The 18367-nt window shown below is 44.1% G+C and overlaps 1 protein-coding gene across 1 annotated transcript in view; it reads right to left on the bottom strand.

The window, feature by feature from the left end:
• The window catches only part of rhobtb1 (Rho related BTB domain containing 1), a 167782-nt gene that overhangs the window by 15292 nt on the left and 134123 nt on the right, over positions 1-18367 (bottom strand). The window contains 2 exon segments of the mRNA XM_072478830.1: positions 6630-6748; positions 12443-13428. Coding sequence (XP_072334931.1) covers positions 6630-6748; positions 12443-13428 — 1105 coding nt within the window.

Here is an 18367-nt window from a genome sequence, read left to right as displayed (position 1 = left end):
TCCCGCACCCCCCCCTCCCACCTGCATGCTCTCCCCCCCCACCTGCACACTCTCCCGCACCCCCACTTTGGCAGCAGCCTTCTCGGGTAAGCTGGCCCCGTCTCCAGGCGCTGCGCAACAGTCCGCTCACCTCCTCCCTGCTCAGCGTCAGCCAGCACGACTGGCTGACTACTTTAAAAAGCAGGTGTGAATGACCCCAGTTCACGCCGTCGGGACTTCGGCCCATCCGGGCCTGAGAATAGCAGGGGTGCCGGAGAATCGCCGTTTTGGGTGTCTCGGGCAATTCTCCGGCCCGCGAAACTCGACAGGGCCGTTCCCGCCGCTTGGGAGAATCGCGGGAGGGCATTGGACCGGCGTTGGGGGAAATTTTGGCGGCCCAGGCGATTCTCCCAACTGGCGTGGGAGTGGAGAATCGTGCCCAGGAACTGCCATTCATCATTTGGGAGCATAGAGCTGGCACGCAGGGAGAGGAGGCAATTTCCATGCATATGACTGTGATGATGGAGAACTACATGTATCAGCAACACCTTTGCAGTGAGTTTCTATGACACACTTGATAGTGATAGTACAGGAACCTTCTGTGGTAATAATCGGAGAAGAATGAAGGATGTTAGTGGTTGCTATTACAGCAGCCACCACTGCTTTGACTAACTGCTTTAGAAACATAGATAAAAATTACTGCACAGAAGGAGACCATTTGTCTGTGTTGGTCAAAAGTGAGTTTGGTAACCCGATACCACTTTACAGCACTTGTTCCATAGCCCTATAGGTTATGGAACCTGAAGTATTTATCAAGCATTCCTTTTAATGGATGGGGGTTTCTACCATCCTTTCAGGCAAAGAGTGTCAGACCCCATCCACCTTCTAAAATAAATAATTACTCAACTCCCATCTAATCCTTCTATCCTGTACTTTAAATCTATGCCCCAGTTATAGACTTCTCCAAGGGAACTGGCGTTGGACTGGGATGGGGACAGTAAGACGTCTGACAACACCAGGTTTGTTTGGGATCACTAGCTTTCGGAGTGCAGCTCTTTCATCAGGTGAGTGAGGCGACTCACCTGATGAAGTAGCGGTGCTCCGTAAGCTAGTGATTCCAAACAAATCTGTTAGACTTTAACCTGGTGTTGTAAGACTTCTTACTGTCTCCAAGGGAAATAAGACCTTTGTATCAACTCCATGCAGATCCTTCATAAATTTTATATATTTCAGTTAAATCTTCCCTCAGCCTCTTCTGTTCCACAGAAACAACTTCAGCTCATCCAATCTTCCTTTATAGCTGAAATTCTCTATTCTTAGGAACAGCCTTATAAATCTCTTTTGTGATCACATCCTTCCTATAATATGGTGACCAGAACTGTACACAGTACTATAGTATAACCTCCCTGCTCTTGTACTGTGTCTTAGCCAATAAAGGCAACTATCTTGAATGCCTTCTTGACAATCTTATCTACCTGTCCTACGACCTTCAGGGATCTGTGAACACGCACTCTAAGGTCACTTTGTTTCTCTACATGTCTCAGAATCCAATTATTTATTGGGTAGTCCCTTGCCTTGTTTTTCCTCCCCAAATGTATTAACAATTCTCCAGACTGAATTCCATTTGCCATTTTTCTGCCCACCTGACTAGTGAAATCTTCCTACCGCCTCCAGCTTTCTTCATGATCTACAATACGGCTAATGTTTGTATATCATCTGTCAACTTCTTAACCATGCCACTACATTTAACTCGAAATCCTTGATGTATAGTATAAAAAGCAAGGAATGTAGTACTGAACTCTGCAAAACCCCACTTGAAACATCCTATCAGTCACAAGGCACCTATCGACCAAGGCTATGTCAGACTTCTATTTAGTTATTTTATGGGATGTACGTATCACTGGCGAGGCCAGCATTTGTTATACATCCCTAATTGCTACAACTGAGTGGTTTGCTCAACCATTTCAGAAGGCAGTTAGGAGTCAACCAAATCACTGTTGGTGTGGAGTCACGTAGTGGAAAAGGAGCCAAAACTATTTTTACATTTTTATATATAAATTTAAAAAAACAGGGATCGAGTCATTCATTTCTGCACACTAAATTCATCATATTTATTAAATCCACCAAACACAAAAGCCATATATACAAATTTATACAATTTCAGTTTTCTCAGTACAGAGAAAAATATTACTTAGCAGCAGAACGTGTATTAAAATCACCCTCCTCATCTTCAGAATTAAATAACACATCCCAATCTGCTTCATTAATGGTATTATCACATGGTTCATTAACAACTTTGAGGACAAGTGCAGCAGATGCATGGGAACACCACCACCTGGGAGTTCCTCTCCAAACCACACACCATCCTGACTTGGAACTGTATTTGTGTTTCTTCACTGTTGCTGGATCAAAAGTTCAAGAAATCCCTCCCTAACAGCACTGTGGATTTACCTAGACCACAGGGACTGCAGCGGTTCAAGAAGGCAGCTCACCACCATCATCTCAAGGACAATTGGGCATGGGCAATAAATGCTGGCCTACCTAGTGACATCCACAGTTCATTGATGAATAAAAGCAAAAGGAGCTGGTGCTTTGACAATGAGTCATCCAGACTCAAAACGTTAGCTCCCTTTTCTCTCCACAGATGCTGTCAGGACTTGCTGAGATTGTCCAGTATTTTCTGTTTCAGATTCCAGCGTCCGCAGTAATTTGCTTTTAAAAACAAAATCACGTTGTCGTCGATCACATATTCCATAAGTGCATTGTGGCACATCAAGTGCATTGGATATCCCATTTAAAAAAATAATTTGATGACTATCTCCATTCTGATTTCATCCCAGGCTTCTACAACCCATTCACACAGGATTGCTAACGTTGGACCCCGTCTGCTGCCTCCTTCAGTGAATATCGACTCTTCTATGTTCTATGTTCTCCACTCATTCAGTCTTTCCACATTTCTTTGCATGCTATCCTTGAAGAGCTTGTTTAGAGAGACGTCCAATGGTTAAACAAGGGTGGTTAAGGCTACTGGGAATCAATGTAATATCACTGTTCTGCGATCTAGTCAACAACATCATTGATATGGTCTGAACATCATCCTAGATGAGACTTTTTCTGTTATATACCCCACCTGGTTGGAAACACCAAACATTCTCCAGCCATATTAGGGCTAAAGGGATCAAGGGATATGGGGGGGTGGGGGGGGGGGGGCGGGGGAAGAGAGAGAGAAGAGGCAGGATCAGAATCCTTAATTTGATGATCAGCCTTGATCATAATGAATGGCAGAGCAGGCTTAGAGGGCCGAATGGCCTAATCCTGCTTCTATTTTCAATGCATGTTTCTATGTATAATTTCAACTCACCTTCCTCCATGCATCCATTATTGTGAATGTGGCTGACTGCTCCTTTTGAGAATTGTTGGATTGGGAGGGGTTTTCTCTTGAATGTCACATTGGCTTAAGCTTTGTCCCTGCGGACAGACATAACAGCACAACTGTGAATCTACTCCTTTCATGGCCAGCTGTCTTCCAACATTGCTCACCACTTGACTGTCAATCCTGTCAAAATTCATGAGAGTCTCATCAATGTTCCCAATACAGGTCAATCTGTATTCATTCTTTTGTCGATGATTGATTCTAAGCCACTGAAATACAAGCCTATCATGGAGTTTTGCTGGGAGATGCTATGAAATGTTGGACTCCGGTCATAGAGTACAAAATTGTTTCCCTTCATAAACCTGGTACCTCATTCAAGGCTGGCTTTGGAATCTGCAATGCCAAAGTTTCTTACTGGTTTCAAGGTGAAGATTTGGCCAGATCCTTGAGAAATTGAGTCCGTTCTGGCGATTTTCATTGACTTGTTTTCCAACCTCATTTTCCAACTGCAGCAACTGTTAGATTTTCCTCTGTTTGTATATTAATGGTCAAGCCTCTGCCCAAGTTGCATGAACAGGGTACTTGTGACAATAAAATATTATTTATTATTATTATTAGAGAGCTTCCCCCAATCTCCAATGTTCTTCAGCACCGGTAATTCTTGAGGTGCTGCACAATTCTGTCTGTTCTGAAATCTCAATGAGTTTGAACTGGGCTGTGTATTTAGTATTCCTTCTTGATACCATGTTGTCTTATTAGAGGGTGGAATCGGCAGTAATACAGTGCACACCAATGAGGTGGCAGCCTTGGCATCATGTGCACAGACACAAGGGGCGAAATTCTCCTACCCGACCTGCCACATTTCTGCCCCGACCGGCCGGCGGGAGTCTCCGTAACACCGGCCAGTCAATTGTGGGGCAGCCCCACGCCGTCGGGAAACCCCCGGGCGCCGGCAAAACGGAGACTCCCGCCGGCGGAGAATGACGCCCAAGAAGCTGAACAGCTGCTCAATGGTGTGCTATTCAACGATTCCAGGGCAGGTTTCACTGTATTGGCAAACATGGTAAGAACTAAAAGTTTGGATTTTTTTGGATAAAGGTCAGGCGTGGATTTATACTCGAGGTACAATATAATGATGATTTCCTGGGTTACCAGGGTGGGTGGAAGCTGAATTGGATGAATTGCTTGGCGGGGGTCCAGCCGTGGGACTTCATTACTGGGCCGCCTGTTCAAAATGGCAGCCCAATAGCAAATTCCCTAGAGAATCCTTCACAATCTTCGGCATGCAAACATTTGCAAGGCTATAGATAGGGAAATGTTTCCTGATTTGTGCTCCAAGCGGGAACGCAAATCAGGTGTATTTCAGCTCCGGCAGGAGAACATAGTCTCCCAAAAGGAGAACCTTGCCCAAAGGCTGTAATGAGGTCAAATGCTGAGCATCAGTCAGCCAGTTAATGCTGTGCGTGTCGCTTGAAAGCCCTGTTTTTTGGTCAATTCTTCATTTTGTTGGATTGGTGCCATTGTTGCAGCTGTACGAGAACAGCTTGGCTAAGGGGGCAGCTAGTTCTGGAGTACAATTAAGTCTACAGCTGGTATGTGTCAGGGCCAATAGCCCTTTGCTGTCACCCTTGTGATAAACCATTTTATGATATCTTTGGATATTTACATCTTAGTGGGCTTGGCTGAACACCCTAATGAGATGGTATTATGGTGTAGGAAACTTTGGGAATGCATATCTTTGTGAGGCAACTGTGAATGAAATGAGGACAGGATTTTTTTTTCCTTCATTTTCTCAAATTAAAGCTTCCAGTTGTAATTCTTTGTCTGGTTGCAAGAGATAGCTCTCCTGTTCCACTGGCTCCCCTTCCTGTATCCCATCTAACTTTTTGAAGGACCCTCTCAAATATTTTCATCATAGTCGTCTTTCGAATCTTCAGGAAGTAGCAACAAGTAGCAATATTGGCCCATAACCTCCTGGCTCCACAGCGTTGGATTTGGAGGGTTATCCAAAGATGCGCTGGGCAATCCCTCTCGGAAGTTCCCAGGTAAGGGTTTACGCGGCAATTGACCAGAAGTGCTAACTTCCCTTGGATAATTGCGCTGCGCCGGGAACTATCCGAGAAAGCGATTTAAATCGCTTACTTTGGATGATTTTGCCACATTCTAGGAGACTTCCATCCAGCAGCTTCCAAATCCTCCTCTTCAAACTCAGGAATGGAGAGATTCTCATCTAGGAATCCATTCCCCCAGCTCAGGAAGTTACTTTCTCAAGTACTCATAAGAACTGGTCAGGAGAAGTCTTCAGAGGAATTCGAGCAAGAACCAACCAAAATAAATGACTGAAAGCTCCAATCGGAAAATCCAAAATGGCTACCCTGTGATATGTACATTGTGTTGCTTTTACTGTGGTGGGATCCTCAGAGGTCAGGTTAGTGGTAGTAATTAGGAAAAACTGCATGGAGACTAAGGACAGGACCATCTCTCTCCATTGGCATGTCACATAGGGGTGGGGAAGGGGGGAGAGAAAAGAGAGTTAGGGAGGGAATGGTATCTGAGAGGATGGTGCACCAGACTACCAGGTTTTTATGAGAATTTTAGTGCAAGTTTTTGGGGACACTGCTGCAGCAATAATTTTTTTAAAATAAAAAATTTAGAGTGCCCAATTATTTTTCTCCAATAGGGGCAATTTTAGCGTGGCCAATCCACCTAACCTGCACATCTTTGGGTGTGAAACCCACACAGACATGGGGAGAATGTGCAAACTCCACACGGACAGTGACCCAGGGCTGGGATTCGAACCCAGGTCCTCAGCGCCGCAGTCCCAGTGCTAACCACTGTGCCACATGCCACCCTTACTGCAGCAGTAAGAGCATGGTGGTCTATTTTAGCATTTCAATACTACCCAAAAGGAGATAGAGGGGAAAAAAATTGAAAAATCCAACTGGGAAAATTCTTAACTGCAACCAGCACCACAGCCGAGCAGGTTCCTTCTTCACCTGATGTGTACAGTGATAGAAGGGACCACAATCAGGGACGGGATTCTTGGAACTCCTATCACAGAGGCACAAAAACAAATTGTAGGCATTCCCACCACGATACCAGAGATCTGCTAACCCATAGCAGGCTAAAACCTTCCCTGATCTACACTGGTCAGGTGCTCACTGTATTAGCCAGGGGGGCTATGAAACAAGTCACAGACATTACATTTTCAATCTTTCACTAAATTTACAACATAATACACAATTAGTAGCTTTTCTCTATGAATTATTGCACCAACCTCTTTGTTTGAACTCTCCAGAAAAGACCCTCCAAACATTGCTGTCATCCACTCACAGCTAGATATCAACAAAGACTTGTGGCCATTAATACTTCCATCTTCTAATTTAAGCATTACATCTGCCATTGAAAAGAAAAAAAAATATTGCTAATATTGTAACTGTAAAAATCTAATTGTAAAACAGCACTGTAACCACATACTAATTGTTTTCTTCTAAACAGTAGTGACAGGAGATAACTGAATTCTGCATCTGGTCCATGCTACAAATACTTCAGATTGTTAGTCTTTAGACAACATGACACCAGGAATAAAATTAGTTAAACAAATTACCTTCTCAATATTCCATCCCTCATGATATCTGACACTATTCTTAATATTCAGAAAATAGAATTTTACATATACACAAATGTTCCCTGGGAACCAGAGTGTTAGCTTAGAAGGTGTAATGACCGAAGGGGAAATAGAGAACAAAAGTAAGAGAACATCACCCTCTCTGCTCAAACGCAGTGGTCTGGTGTGTATTTGTTTCAACGCCAGAAGTATAGCAGGTAAGGCAGATGAACTTAGAGCACTGATTATACTTGGAACTATGATGTTGTGGCTATCACAGAAACGTGATTAAAGAAAGGGCAGGATTAGCAGCTGAACATTGGAGGATATAGATGCTTCAGGAGCGATAGATGGGGATGTGAAAGAGGTGGGGGAGTAGCATTACTGGTTAAGGAGCATATTATAGCCGTACTGCGGGAGGTCACCTCTGAGCCCTCATACAATGAGGCAATCTGGGTTGAGATCAGGAACAGGAAGGGGACAATCACAATGTTGGGGGTTTAATCACAGGCCCCCTAATTGCTAGCGAGAGATAGAGGAGCAGATAGGTAGAGAGATTATGGATCGGTACAAAAGTAACAGGATTGTTGTGGTAGAGGATTTTAACTTCCCCTATATTGACTGGGACTCACTTTGTGATAGGGGCTTGGATGGGGCAGAATTTGTAAGATGTATCCAGGAAGGCTTCTTGATGCAATATGTAGATAGTCCAATTCGGGAAAGGGGCAGTACTGGATCTGGTATTGGGGAATGAGCCTGGACAGGTGGTTGAGCTTTCAGTAGGGGAACATTTTGAGGGTACTTTTGGATAGGGATGAGGGTAACCCTCGGGTTAAGGTGCTAAACTGGGGAAAGGCAAATTGCGATAACATCAGACAGGAATTGAAGAATTTGGATTGGTGGGGTTCTTAGGGGGTAAATCAACATTGAACATGTGGGAGTCTTTCAAACGACAGTTGATTAGGATTCAGGAAAGTCACGTTCCTGAGAGAATGAAGGATAAGTATGGGAAGTTTACGGACCCATGGATAATGAGGGCTATTGTGAACTTCGGCAAAAAGTAATAGGAGGCGTTTGTACAGTCTTAAAAGGTGGGGACAGACAAAAACCTTGAGGAGTATAAAGAAAGCAGGAAGGTGCTTAAGCGAGAAATTAGGAGGGCTAGGAAAGGTCATGAAAAGTCCTTGGCAAGTAGGATTAAGATGAATCCCAAAGCATTTTATTCATATGTAAAAAGCAAGAGGGTGGCCAGGGAAAGGATTGGACCACTTAAGGACAGGGGGGGAATCTATGTGTTGAGCCAGAGGAAATGGGCAGAGTACTAAATGAGTACTTTGCATGAGTGTTCACCAAAAGAAAAGCATTTTGTGGAAGATGATTCTTGGGTAGGGTGTGTTGATAGTCAGGTTCATGTTGACGTCAAAAAGCAGGTGGTCTAGGTGTTTTAAAAGACATTAAGGTAGATAAGTCTCCTGGGCCGGATGGGATTTACCACAAAATACTGAGGGAAGCAAGGAAGGAAATTGCTAGGGCCTTGACTGACATCTTTGTATCCTCACTGGCGATAGGTGAGAATCCCAGAGGACTGGAGAATAGCTAATGTGGTACTGCTGTTTAAGAAAGGTAGCAGGGAAAATACACCACAAACCCAGTGGTGGTGGCAACTCTGAAAATTTGGGGGCAGTGGAGACGACATAAGGGAGTGACGGGTGCCTCAGTGTGGTCCCCGATAAGGAACAATCATAGGTTCGTCCCGGGAAGGATAGATGGGGGATTTAAATCTTGGCAGCGAGCAGGAATTGCGAAATTGAAGGACTTGTTCTTAGACGGGACGTTCGCGAGTCTGGGAGCACTGACAGAAAAATATGGGCTGCCACCTGGGAATGCATTTCGCTATATGCAAGTGAGGGCATTTGTGAGGCAACAGGTGAGGGAATTTCCGCAGCTCCCGGCGCAAGAGATCCAGGACAGAGTGATTTCGGGGGCATGGGTGGGTGATGGCAGGGTGTCAGATATATATAGGGAAATGAGAGACGAGGGGGTGACGATGTTGGAGGAGCTGAAGGGAAAAGGGAGGAGGAGCTGGGGGAAGAGATAGAGGAGGGGCTGTGGGCTGATGCCCTAAGTAGGGTAAACTCTTCGTCCTCGTGTACCAGGCTCAGCCTGATACAATTCAAGGTTCTACACAGGGCGCATATGACTGGAGCAAGGCTGAGTAGATTTTTTGGAGTGGAGGATAGGTGCGGGAGATGCGCGGGAAGCCCGGCGAACCACACCCACATGTTCTGGTCATGTCCGGTATTGCATGGGTTCTGGGTGGGTGTGGCAAAAGTGATTTCAAAGGTGGTGGGGGTCTGGGTCGAACCAGGCTGGGGGTTGGCTATATTTGGGGTTGCAGATGAGCCGGGAGTGCAGAAGGCGAGAGAGGCCGATGTTTTGGCCTTTGCATCCCTAGTAGCCCGGCGAAGGATTCTACTTATGTGAAAAGAAGCTAAACCCCCGGGTGTGGAGGCCTGGATAAACGACATGGCAGGGTTCATAAAATTGGAGTGGATAAAGTACGCACTAAGAGGTTCGGCTCAAGGGTTCACCAGGCGGTGGCAATCGTTCGTCGACTATCTCGCAGAGCGATAAGGGAAAATAGGAAAGGTAGCAGCAGCAACCCAGGGGGGAGGGGGGGGGGGGGGGGGGGGGAGGACTCATTTGGGTCCTCAGGTGTTTTATGTGTGTGTTTATATATTAGTTATTTATATTAGATTTTACGAAGTTACTATTTTAGTTACTATTTCTGTTGTTTCTTATTTTGCTGTTGGCAGTTGCTGTTAGTTAGCATATTATTTATTTAAAAAACGATCAATGTATATATTATTACAAAGTTGTAAAATGGGAAATTTTTGTTTTTGCTTGATCGAAAAACTTTAATAAAAAATGTATTTAAAAAAAAAGGTAGCAGGGATAATCCAGGAAACTATAGGCCGGTGGGAGCCTCACGTCGGTAGTAGGTATATTATTGGAGAGAATTCTCAGGGACAGGATTTATACCCATTTAGAAACAAATGGACTCATCAGCGATAGACAGCATAGTATTATGAAGGGGAGGTCATGCCTCACTGACTTGATCGAGTTTTTGAGGAGGTGACAAAGATGATTGATGAGGGGACGGCGGTGGATGTTGCTAACATGGACTCCATTAAAGACTTTGACAAGGTGCCTCATGGCAGATTGGTACAAAAGATAAAGTCACACGGGATCAGAGGTGAGCTGGCAAGATGGATACAGAACTGGCTTGGTCACAGAAGGCAGAGGGTACCAGTAGCAGGGTGTTTTTCTGAATGGAAGGTTGTGACCAGTGGTGTGCCACAGGGATCGGTGCAGGGGCCTCTGTTCTTGTAGTATACAAAAACGATTTGGAGGAAAATGTCGTTCGTCTGATTTGTAAGTTTGCGGATGACACCAAGGTTGGTGGAGTTGCAGATAGTGTTGAGGACTGTCAGAGGATACAGCAGGACATAGATAGGTTGGAGACTTCGGCAGAGAAATGGCAAACTGAGTTTAATCCAGACAAATGTGAGGTAATGCATTTTGTTAGGTCGAACAAAGAGGGGAAATGACAAAACCCATGGTATCATTCCTGAATGGTATCATGACCAGTACAGGTTTGGAGGGCCGAAGGGCCTATTCCTGTGCTGGATTGTTCTTTGTTCTATAACGGATATGAAAGGTCAGCAGTGCTGGTACGGTTTCATCTGCTGGTTTTGTTTCTCCTCCTGTTCTGTCGAACCCAAATAGAGTCACACACTGCTCACATCCTTTATGAAAAGGAAGAGGTTGTGCCCAAGAGGTAAATATTGCAATCCAATTGCTATAAACCTCTGGAGGCATTTGCACTAAGTTTTTGGAGTTTTCTCCACAATTAAGCTGCAGAAGATATTTTTTATGTGACTTTGTGTCGATTCATTGGGGCAGCAGCACCATGGACTGCCACCCACAAGGCATTCTTCAAAAATATCAATACATGGGGCGTGAAAGTAGTGGCTCGTGGCACTGCCTGCCCTTGGAGAATCAATGCTAGTCCGTGGTCTCGATGAATTTCTCCCCTTGAACTTAAAGCCTGATCTTACACCAGAACGTTGCAGAGTGATACTGGAGGAGGGAATCTCACACCACTTAACTTCGGAGTCAATTCAAAACTACTGTGCAGCAACACTAAACTGTCTGAATACAGAATTCTTACAAAAAATCAGATAGAAAACGTACGTCGATTTTTATTCTTGCTATTCCTTGGGTAATAAGAGATAAGATTTAAGAGCAGAGAAGTCCATTTGGCCCTTCGTTGTGGCCTTACCTCCATTTTGCTGACTGCACCTCAAAATCCTCAACTTTGTTGTTGATCAAGGGGAAACAATACAAGTACAAGAAGAAGCACTAACATCTTATATTTTTATAATGCCTCTTACAAATTAAACTCTATGGTTTCTTGCTACTTGTTATTAGCAGAGCTAATTATTATTAATAGTTAGAGCTTGTGGAGGAACAACCAGGGTAGGCCTTTCAGCCTGCTCTTGCCATTCAGTGAGATCATGGCTGATCTTCTACTTCAACACCATTTTTCTGCAAAATCCACATATCCCTAGGTATTTTTAATATGTGGAAATCTAACGATCTCAATCTTGAACGTACATAACAACTGAGCCTCCGCTGCTCTCTAGGGCAGAGAATTCAAAAGGTGCATCACCCACTATGAAGACATTCCTCCTCATCTCTGTTCTAAATGGACTGTGTTCTAGCCCAGCGTTTTTCAAACTGTTTTTCCAGGGACCTATTTTTACCAACCGGCCAACCTTCGGGACCTAACGCGGCCGACTTTGGCGACCCACGCCAGCCGACCTTCATGACCCACGCAGACCGACGTTCGTGACCCACGCCAGCTGACCTGCGCGACCCACCATTTTCTCTTACCTTGTTTGTTGCTGCCAAAAATGGAGGAAATGGTTTTGGGTCCCCTTGGCCCCAATGGTCACTTTGGTCCCCCGAACTTGTAAACAAAAAGGCTGATGATCGGGCACGCATGCGCAATGCGACCAAATTTTTGTTATATGGTCGCGGTCTTTTTGAAGGCCGCTTGCAGCCGGCATAGTTAGAAGCCGGCTGCTGCGGCTGTTGGGCGTGGATTTGCGCAATTGGAGCGCCGCGATGGACGGCTCCGCGACCCTCCCGACACCCGCCCACGGGTTGCGCCCCAGAGTTTGACGATGCCTGTTCTAGACTCCCTAGCCAGGGGAAATAGCCTTCCTGCCTCTATCCCTGTAGGAATTTGGTCTGTTTTGAATTAAATATTAACATTGTTATGTTTTAAAGTGTTATCTGCAACGAAAAACACTGATCTCAATGAACTCATTTTAAATTAGCAGGAATAGAATATAAATTAAAATCTAACTGCTGCAAGAGAATGTGCAGTGAAATTAGGAGTTGCAAAAACTTACCAGAAAATGTTCCCTTTGCTAAGCATTCCTTTATTCGGTTTGCTTTCCTGACATGAAACGCTTTTGTGATCTCCTGATTCATAAAGGCTTCTTTATTTTGGATATTTTCAACCATCATACGCAAGTCAAAAACCTCCAAAATCTCTGCTATTTGTGCAATTCTCATCAGATCTTTCTCATTTTCATCCAGCTCTCCTGTGTAGAGAAATTGTAATACAGCTTCAAAAGGCCCTGGCTGGATTGAATGGTCCATCCTAACCACGGTCATAAGACCTATCCTCTTTGTTACAGGGTTCTCCAGGTCTTCTTCATGAATATGATTAAAGGCCTTGCTCCATGAAGACAGCGATCTTCCTGCCTGGGTACCGTTCATTTCTACAGATTCATCCTCATGCATGTTCATTTTCAAAATGCCATCACTCTTGGACGTTCTCAGAGTGAACTGCGCTGTACTGATGCTGGACTCACTGCTGTCGTCATCTGTGTCGAGGCTCAAAGTTCTCATAAAATGCTCCGGGCCTAGTTTCACTGGTTTCTCATTTTCCCCACCATGTGTCTGAAATTCAGCAGTTAGATCCAACAAAAACAGGTCATAAAATTTTGATGATGAGGTAGCCAAGTATACCTTGTGAGCATAGATTTTAACCTGGTTCTGGAGTACAAACATAACATCAGTACACAGTGGATTGTCGAGCAGATGGCTAGGTTTAAAAGCACTCGCAGAATTATCTGGCACTTTCATTACTGGAGGCGGTGGTTTAGGTGGTAGGAATGGTGCCTGGAGTAAAGGCTTCTGCACCTTCTTTAAGTGAGATTTCCAGAACTGAAGATGTCGTCTGGAAATCAATGCACCTCTGACAGCATTATCAAATACATCCTTGATGCCAAACTGATCAAACACACTTGTTTCATAGTATGGAATCCCAAGTTCTTTGGCTACCTCTCTGCCCTTTTCAGGAGGTAAAATATCATTGGGTCTTATTGGTCTAGGGCATAAACACAACAAAAATAAATTAGTTTCAAGTATAGTACATTTGCCAACAAAACAGAGTGGACTTCAATGTAATTCAAACATGAGACGTTTCTAATAAGATGTTTCGGTAAGGGGGCTATGTAAATTGCAAGACTTGCTTTTCTTTGCAATGACCCATCTCAGGCCTGTTTAACAAGGGGATTTGAAGCTCACTCCCAGTGAGAGAGGAGACACATTCAGAGTGAGACACATCGAAGAGTGAGTTTGGGAGCTGGGAATTTGAAGCTAGGTGGCAGTTAAGAGGCTGGGTAGGAGGAGGCGCTTTTTATCCCTTGATTTGGCACTCTCAAATTTCCAGTGAGTGGCTTTGCCCTGCTGCAGGTGCGGCTACAAGGGAGAGAGCTGATTGGTGAGTAGCAGGCAAGTCCTTCAAATCGGGAGCGGAGCTGAGCGGGAGAAATCCGGAGTGCAGTCTGGGAAGGTAAGTGATACTCAGTGTCTGTGTCCGTCTCTCTGTGTTTTCAAATTGTGGAAGTAAAAACTGAGAAGTAATATCACAGTACAGGTGTAACCTGATTGGCTAGCAGGGACTAGTAGGAAATCTGTTCAATTTGAAAAAAACATTGAAAAAACTAATTAAAACTAATGAATTAACTAGGTAGAGGAGTAACTAAACCGGAGGGTGGGGATTAGTATTTAGCATTTAATTTCAGTAGAAATCTAGCGCCTGCGACCAAATAATTAATTGTAGCTTAATCTGATAATAATTTAATAAGTATTTATTTTAAATTAATTAACTAGTGCTTAATTGTCACTCAGTGGGGTGCAGTGCTCTAATTGTGAGTTGTGGGAGATCAGAAACGCTTCCAGCGTTCCGGTCGATTACGTCTACAGGAAGTGTAACCAATGGCAGCTCCTCAGACCGCCTGGTTCAGTTGGAGCAGTAGTTGGATGCACTTATGAGCATGCAGGTGGCAGAAAGCGTCATAGATAGGAGTTATAGAGACATGGTCACACCCAAAGTGCAGGCAGACAGATGGGTGACCACTAGAAAGGGCAGGCAGTCAGTGTAGGAATCTCCTGTGGTTGTCCCCCACTCTAACCCGTATACAGTTTTGGATACTGTTGGGGGGGCATAGCCTATCTGGGGAAAATAACAGCAGCCAGAACAGTGGCACCACAACTGGCTCTGTTGCTCAGCAGGGGAGGGCAAAATGCAGGAGAGTGATAGTTATAGGGGACTCTATAGTAAGGGCACAGATAGGCGCTTCTGTGGACATGAAAGAGACTCCAGCATGGTATGTTGCCACCCTGTCTGCTCAAACGCAGTGGTCTGAAGTGTATTTGTTTCAACGCCAGAAGTATAGCAGATAAGGCAGATGAACTTAGAGCTCTTAGTACTTGGAACTATACTTGTGGCTATCACAGAAATGTGGTTGAAGGAAGGGTAGGATTGGCAGCTGAACTTTGGAGGATATAGATGCTTCAGGAGAGATAGAGGGGGATGTAAAAGGGGTGGAGAGCAGCATTACTGGTTAAGGAGAATATTATAGCCGTACTGCGGGAGGACAACTCGGAGTCTCATACAATGAGGCAATCTGGTTAGAGCTCAAGAACAAGAATGCTGGAGGTTTATTACAGCCCCCCAACTGCCAGCAAGAGTTAGAGTAGCAGATAGGTAGAGATTATAGATAGGTGCAAAAGTAATAGGGTTGTTGTGGCAGGGGATTTTAAATTCCCCTATATTGACTGGGACTCACTTAATGCTAGGGTCTTGGATGGGGCAGAGTTTGTACGGTGTGTCCAGGAAGGCTTCTTGATGCAAATGTAGATAGTCCAACTAGGAAAGTGGCAGTACTGGAATTGGCATTGGAGAATGATCCTGGGCAGGTGGTTGAGGTTTCAGTAGGGGAATATTTTGGGAGTAGTGACCACAATTCCATACGCTTTAGGGTACTTTTGGATAGAGAAGAGGGCAAGGTGCGAAAGGGTAAGGCAAATTACGATAACATTAGACAGCAAGTGAAGAAATTGGATTGGGTGCAGCTGTTGGAGGGTAAATCAACAGCTCACATGTGGGAGCCTTTCAAGCGACAGTTGATTAGGATTCAGAAAGAGAACAAAAGATAAGTGTCGGATGTTTGGGAGCCTTGGATAACAAGGGATATTGTGGTCCTCGTCAAAAAGAAAAAGGAGGCTTTTGTATGGTCTAGAAGAATGGTGACAGTTGAAACCCTTGAGGAGTAAAAGAAAGTAGGAAGCTACTTACGTGGGAAATTAGGAGGGCTAGGAGGGATCATGAAAAGTCCTTGGCAAGTAGGATTAAGGTGAATCCTAAAGCTTTTTATTCATATGTAAAAAGCAAGAGGGTGGCCAGGGAAAAGATTGAACCACTTAAGAACAGTGGGGGCAATCTGTGTGTTGAGCCAGAGCAAATGGGCGAGGTACTAAATGAGTACTTTGCATCAGTGTTCACCAAAGAAAAGGAATTTTTGGAAGATGATTCTTGGGTAGGGTGTGTTGATAGTGTGGGTCATGTTGAGGTGGTGTGGGTGTTTTAAAATACATTAAGGTAGATAAGTCTCCTGGTCATGGGATTTACCCCGTAATTCTCAGGGACAGGATTTATACCCATGGACTCATCAGCAATAGACAGCAGAGTTTTGTGAAGGGGAGGTCGTGCCTCACTAACTTGATCAAGTTTTTTGAAGAGGTGACAAAGATGATTGATATGGGGAGGGCGGTGGATGTTGTTTCCATGGACTTCAGTAAAGCCTTTGCAAGGTGCCTCATGGCAGCCTGGTGCAAAAGGTGAAGTCACACATGATTAGAGGTGAGGTGGCAAGATGGATACAGAACTGGCGCGTTCACAAAAAGCAGAGGGTAGCAGTAGAAGGGTGTTTTTCTGAATGGAAGGTCGTGACTAGTGGTGTTCCACAGGGATCGGTGCTGGGGCCTCTGTTTGTAGTATGCATAAACGATTTGGAGGAAAATGTAGCTCGTCTGATTAATAAGTTCGCGGATGACACCAAGGTTGATGGGAGAGCCAGATAGTGTTGAGGATCGTCATAGGATACAGAAAGACATAGCTAGATTGGAGATTTGGAGTTTAATCCGGACAAATGTGAGGTAAAGCATTTTGTTCGGTCTAACATAGAGGGGAAATATACAGTAAATGGCAAAACTCTTTGGAATATAGAAAGTCAGAGAGATCTGGGCAGACAGGTCTACAGATCTTTGAAAGTGGCAACACAAGTGGACAAGGTAGTCAAGAAATGGAATGCTTGCCTTCATTGGGACGGGGCATCGAGTATAAAAACTGGCAAGTCATGCTACAGTTATATAGAAACTTGGCACGGCCAAGTTGCACATAATTCCGGTTGCCACACCCCCAGAAGGATGTGGAGGCTTTGGAGAGGGTGCAGAGGAGCTTTACTTGGTTTGCCTGGTCTGGAGGGTGTTAGCTATGCAGAGAGGCTGAATACTCGGATTGTTTTCATTAGAACGACGGAGGTTGAGGTGTAACTTGATAAGAGGTCTCCAAGATTATGAGAGGCATGGATAGAGTGGCGGGGCAGGCACCCAGAATGGAGGGATCAGTCACTACTGGGCATAGGTTTAAGGTCTGTGGGACAAGGTTTAGAGATGTGAGAGGCAGGGCTTTTACACAGAGGGTGGTGAATGCCTGGAACGCATTGCCGGGGAGGTTGTGGAAGCAGATACATTACTGGCGTTCAAAATGCATCTCAACAAATACATGGATTGATCGATATAGAGGGATACGACACTAGGAAGTGCTGAGGGTTTAGGCCAAGGGTGGTATCATGACCGGTACAGGCTTGGAGAGCTGAAGGTCCTGTTCCTGTGCTGTATTGTTCTTTGTTTGTTCTTTGACTCATACCTACTGATAATAGTGGATATCTACTTCATCAATGGAAGCTAAATGCATCTCCAATCTATTGAAAAGCAGCTTCACATGTGGCAGAGGTAGATTGGATATAAAGAGAGAATACCGATACAGGTACACATTCTTGTGCTGGGTACATATAAAGCCAGCAGAAGACTGACACAAGGGTTGAGAATTAATTATGTGCTTGCAGGGGAGCAAAATGGAATCAGATTTCTTTTTAGAAATTTTTTTTCCTCTAGGAATGAAATTGGGCAAGAGAATTTGTTTTTGGCTGACAAGATGTCCCTGTTAAATTGGATGAAAAATTATTTATTTCAGTCAAAGAATTGACTATTTAGCTAATTAGATTCCATGTCATTGAGAATCAGTGCAATTGGGTATCATGTATGGAATTTAGTCCAACTCAGAACCTATGTAAAAATGATATTGCCTGTAAAACACAATTATCATAATAATAACACCACAGAAAGAGGACATTCAGTTTCAATAGTAGTGTTGGTGTTAATCCTCCACCTATCAGTGGCACAACCCTGTGAAACAAAAAGGTTTCTCCTCCCGGAATAGGATAGAAAGTACAGTATATATGCTCTCTGAAATACACTACCTGTAGTGCGTTGTGCCCATTATCCACCGTGGTGAAACAGTGCTCTCTCTTGTTGAATAAAACAATATTATAACAAACAATGCTGCCTCGCACATCTCAAAACCTTGCCCCACGGACCTTAAACCTATGCCCAGTTTCTATTGGATAATGGAAAGAGTATATATTTCACAAACTAGATTTGTGGAAATACATGCTTAGAATTAAGTGATGTGTATTTATTGATTAAATGCATGATCTAAAGCACATGCTACATTAATATTTAAATGAAGGGAGAATCACAAGCTTTAAAAAATGCATGTGGGACAAACAATTCTAGAATCTCTTTGGAAATCATTTCAGATTGTATTGCAACACTGGAGAATAAAGCATAATCTTTAAAACAAAAATGTTTCCAATTAAATTTAGTGTGGCCAATCCTACTCCGCACATCTTTGGGAT

The sequence above is a fragment of the Scyliorhinus torazame genome, chromosome 16, assembly GCF_047496885.1.
Source record: "Scyliorhinus torazame isolate Kashiwa2021f chromosome 16, sScyTor2.1, whole genome shotgun sequence".
Lineage (NCBI taxonomy): Eukaryota > Metazoa > Chordata > Chondrichthyes > Carcharhiniformes > Scyliorhinidae > Scyliorhinus > Scyliorhinus torazame.
This window is presented reverse-complemented; position numbering and strand designations above follow the sequence as displayed.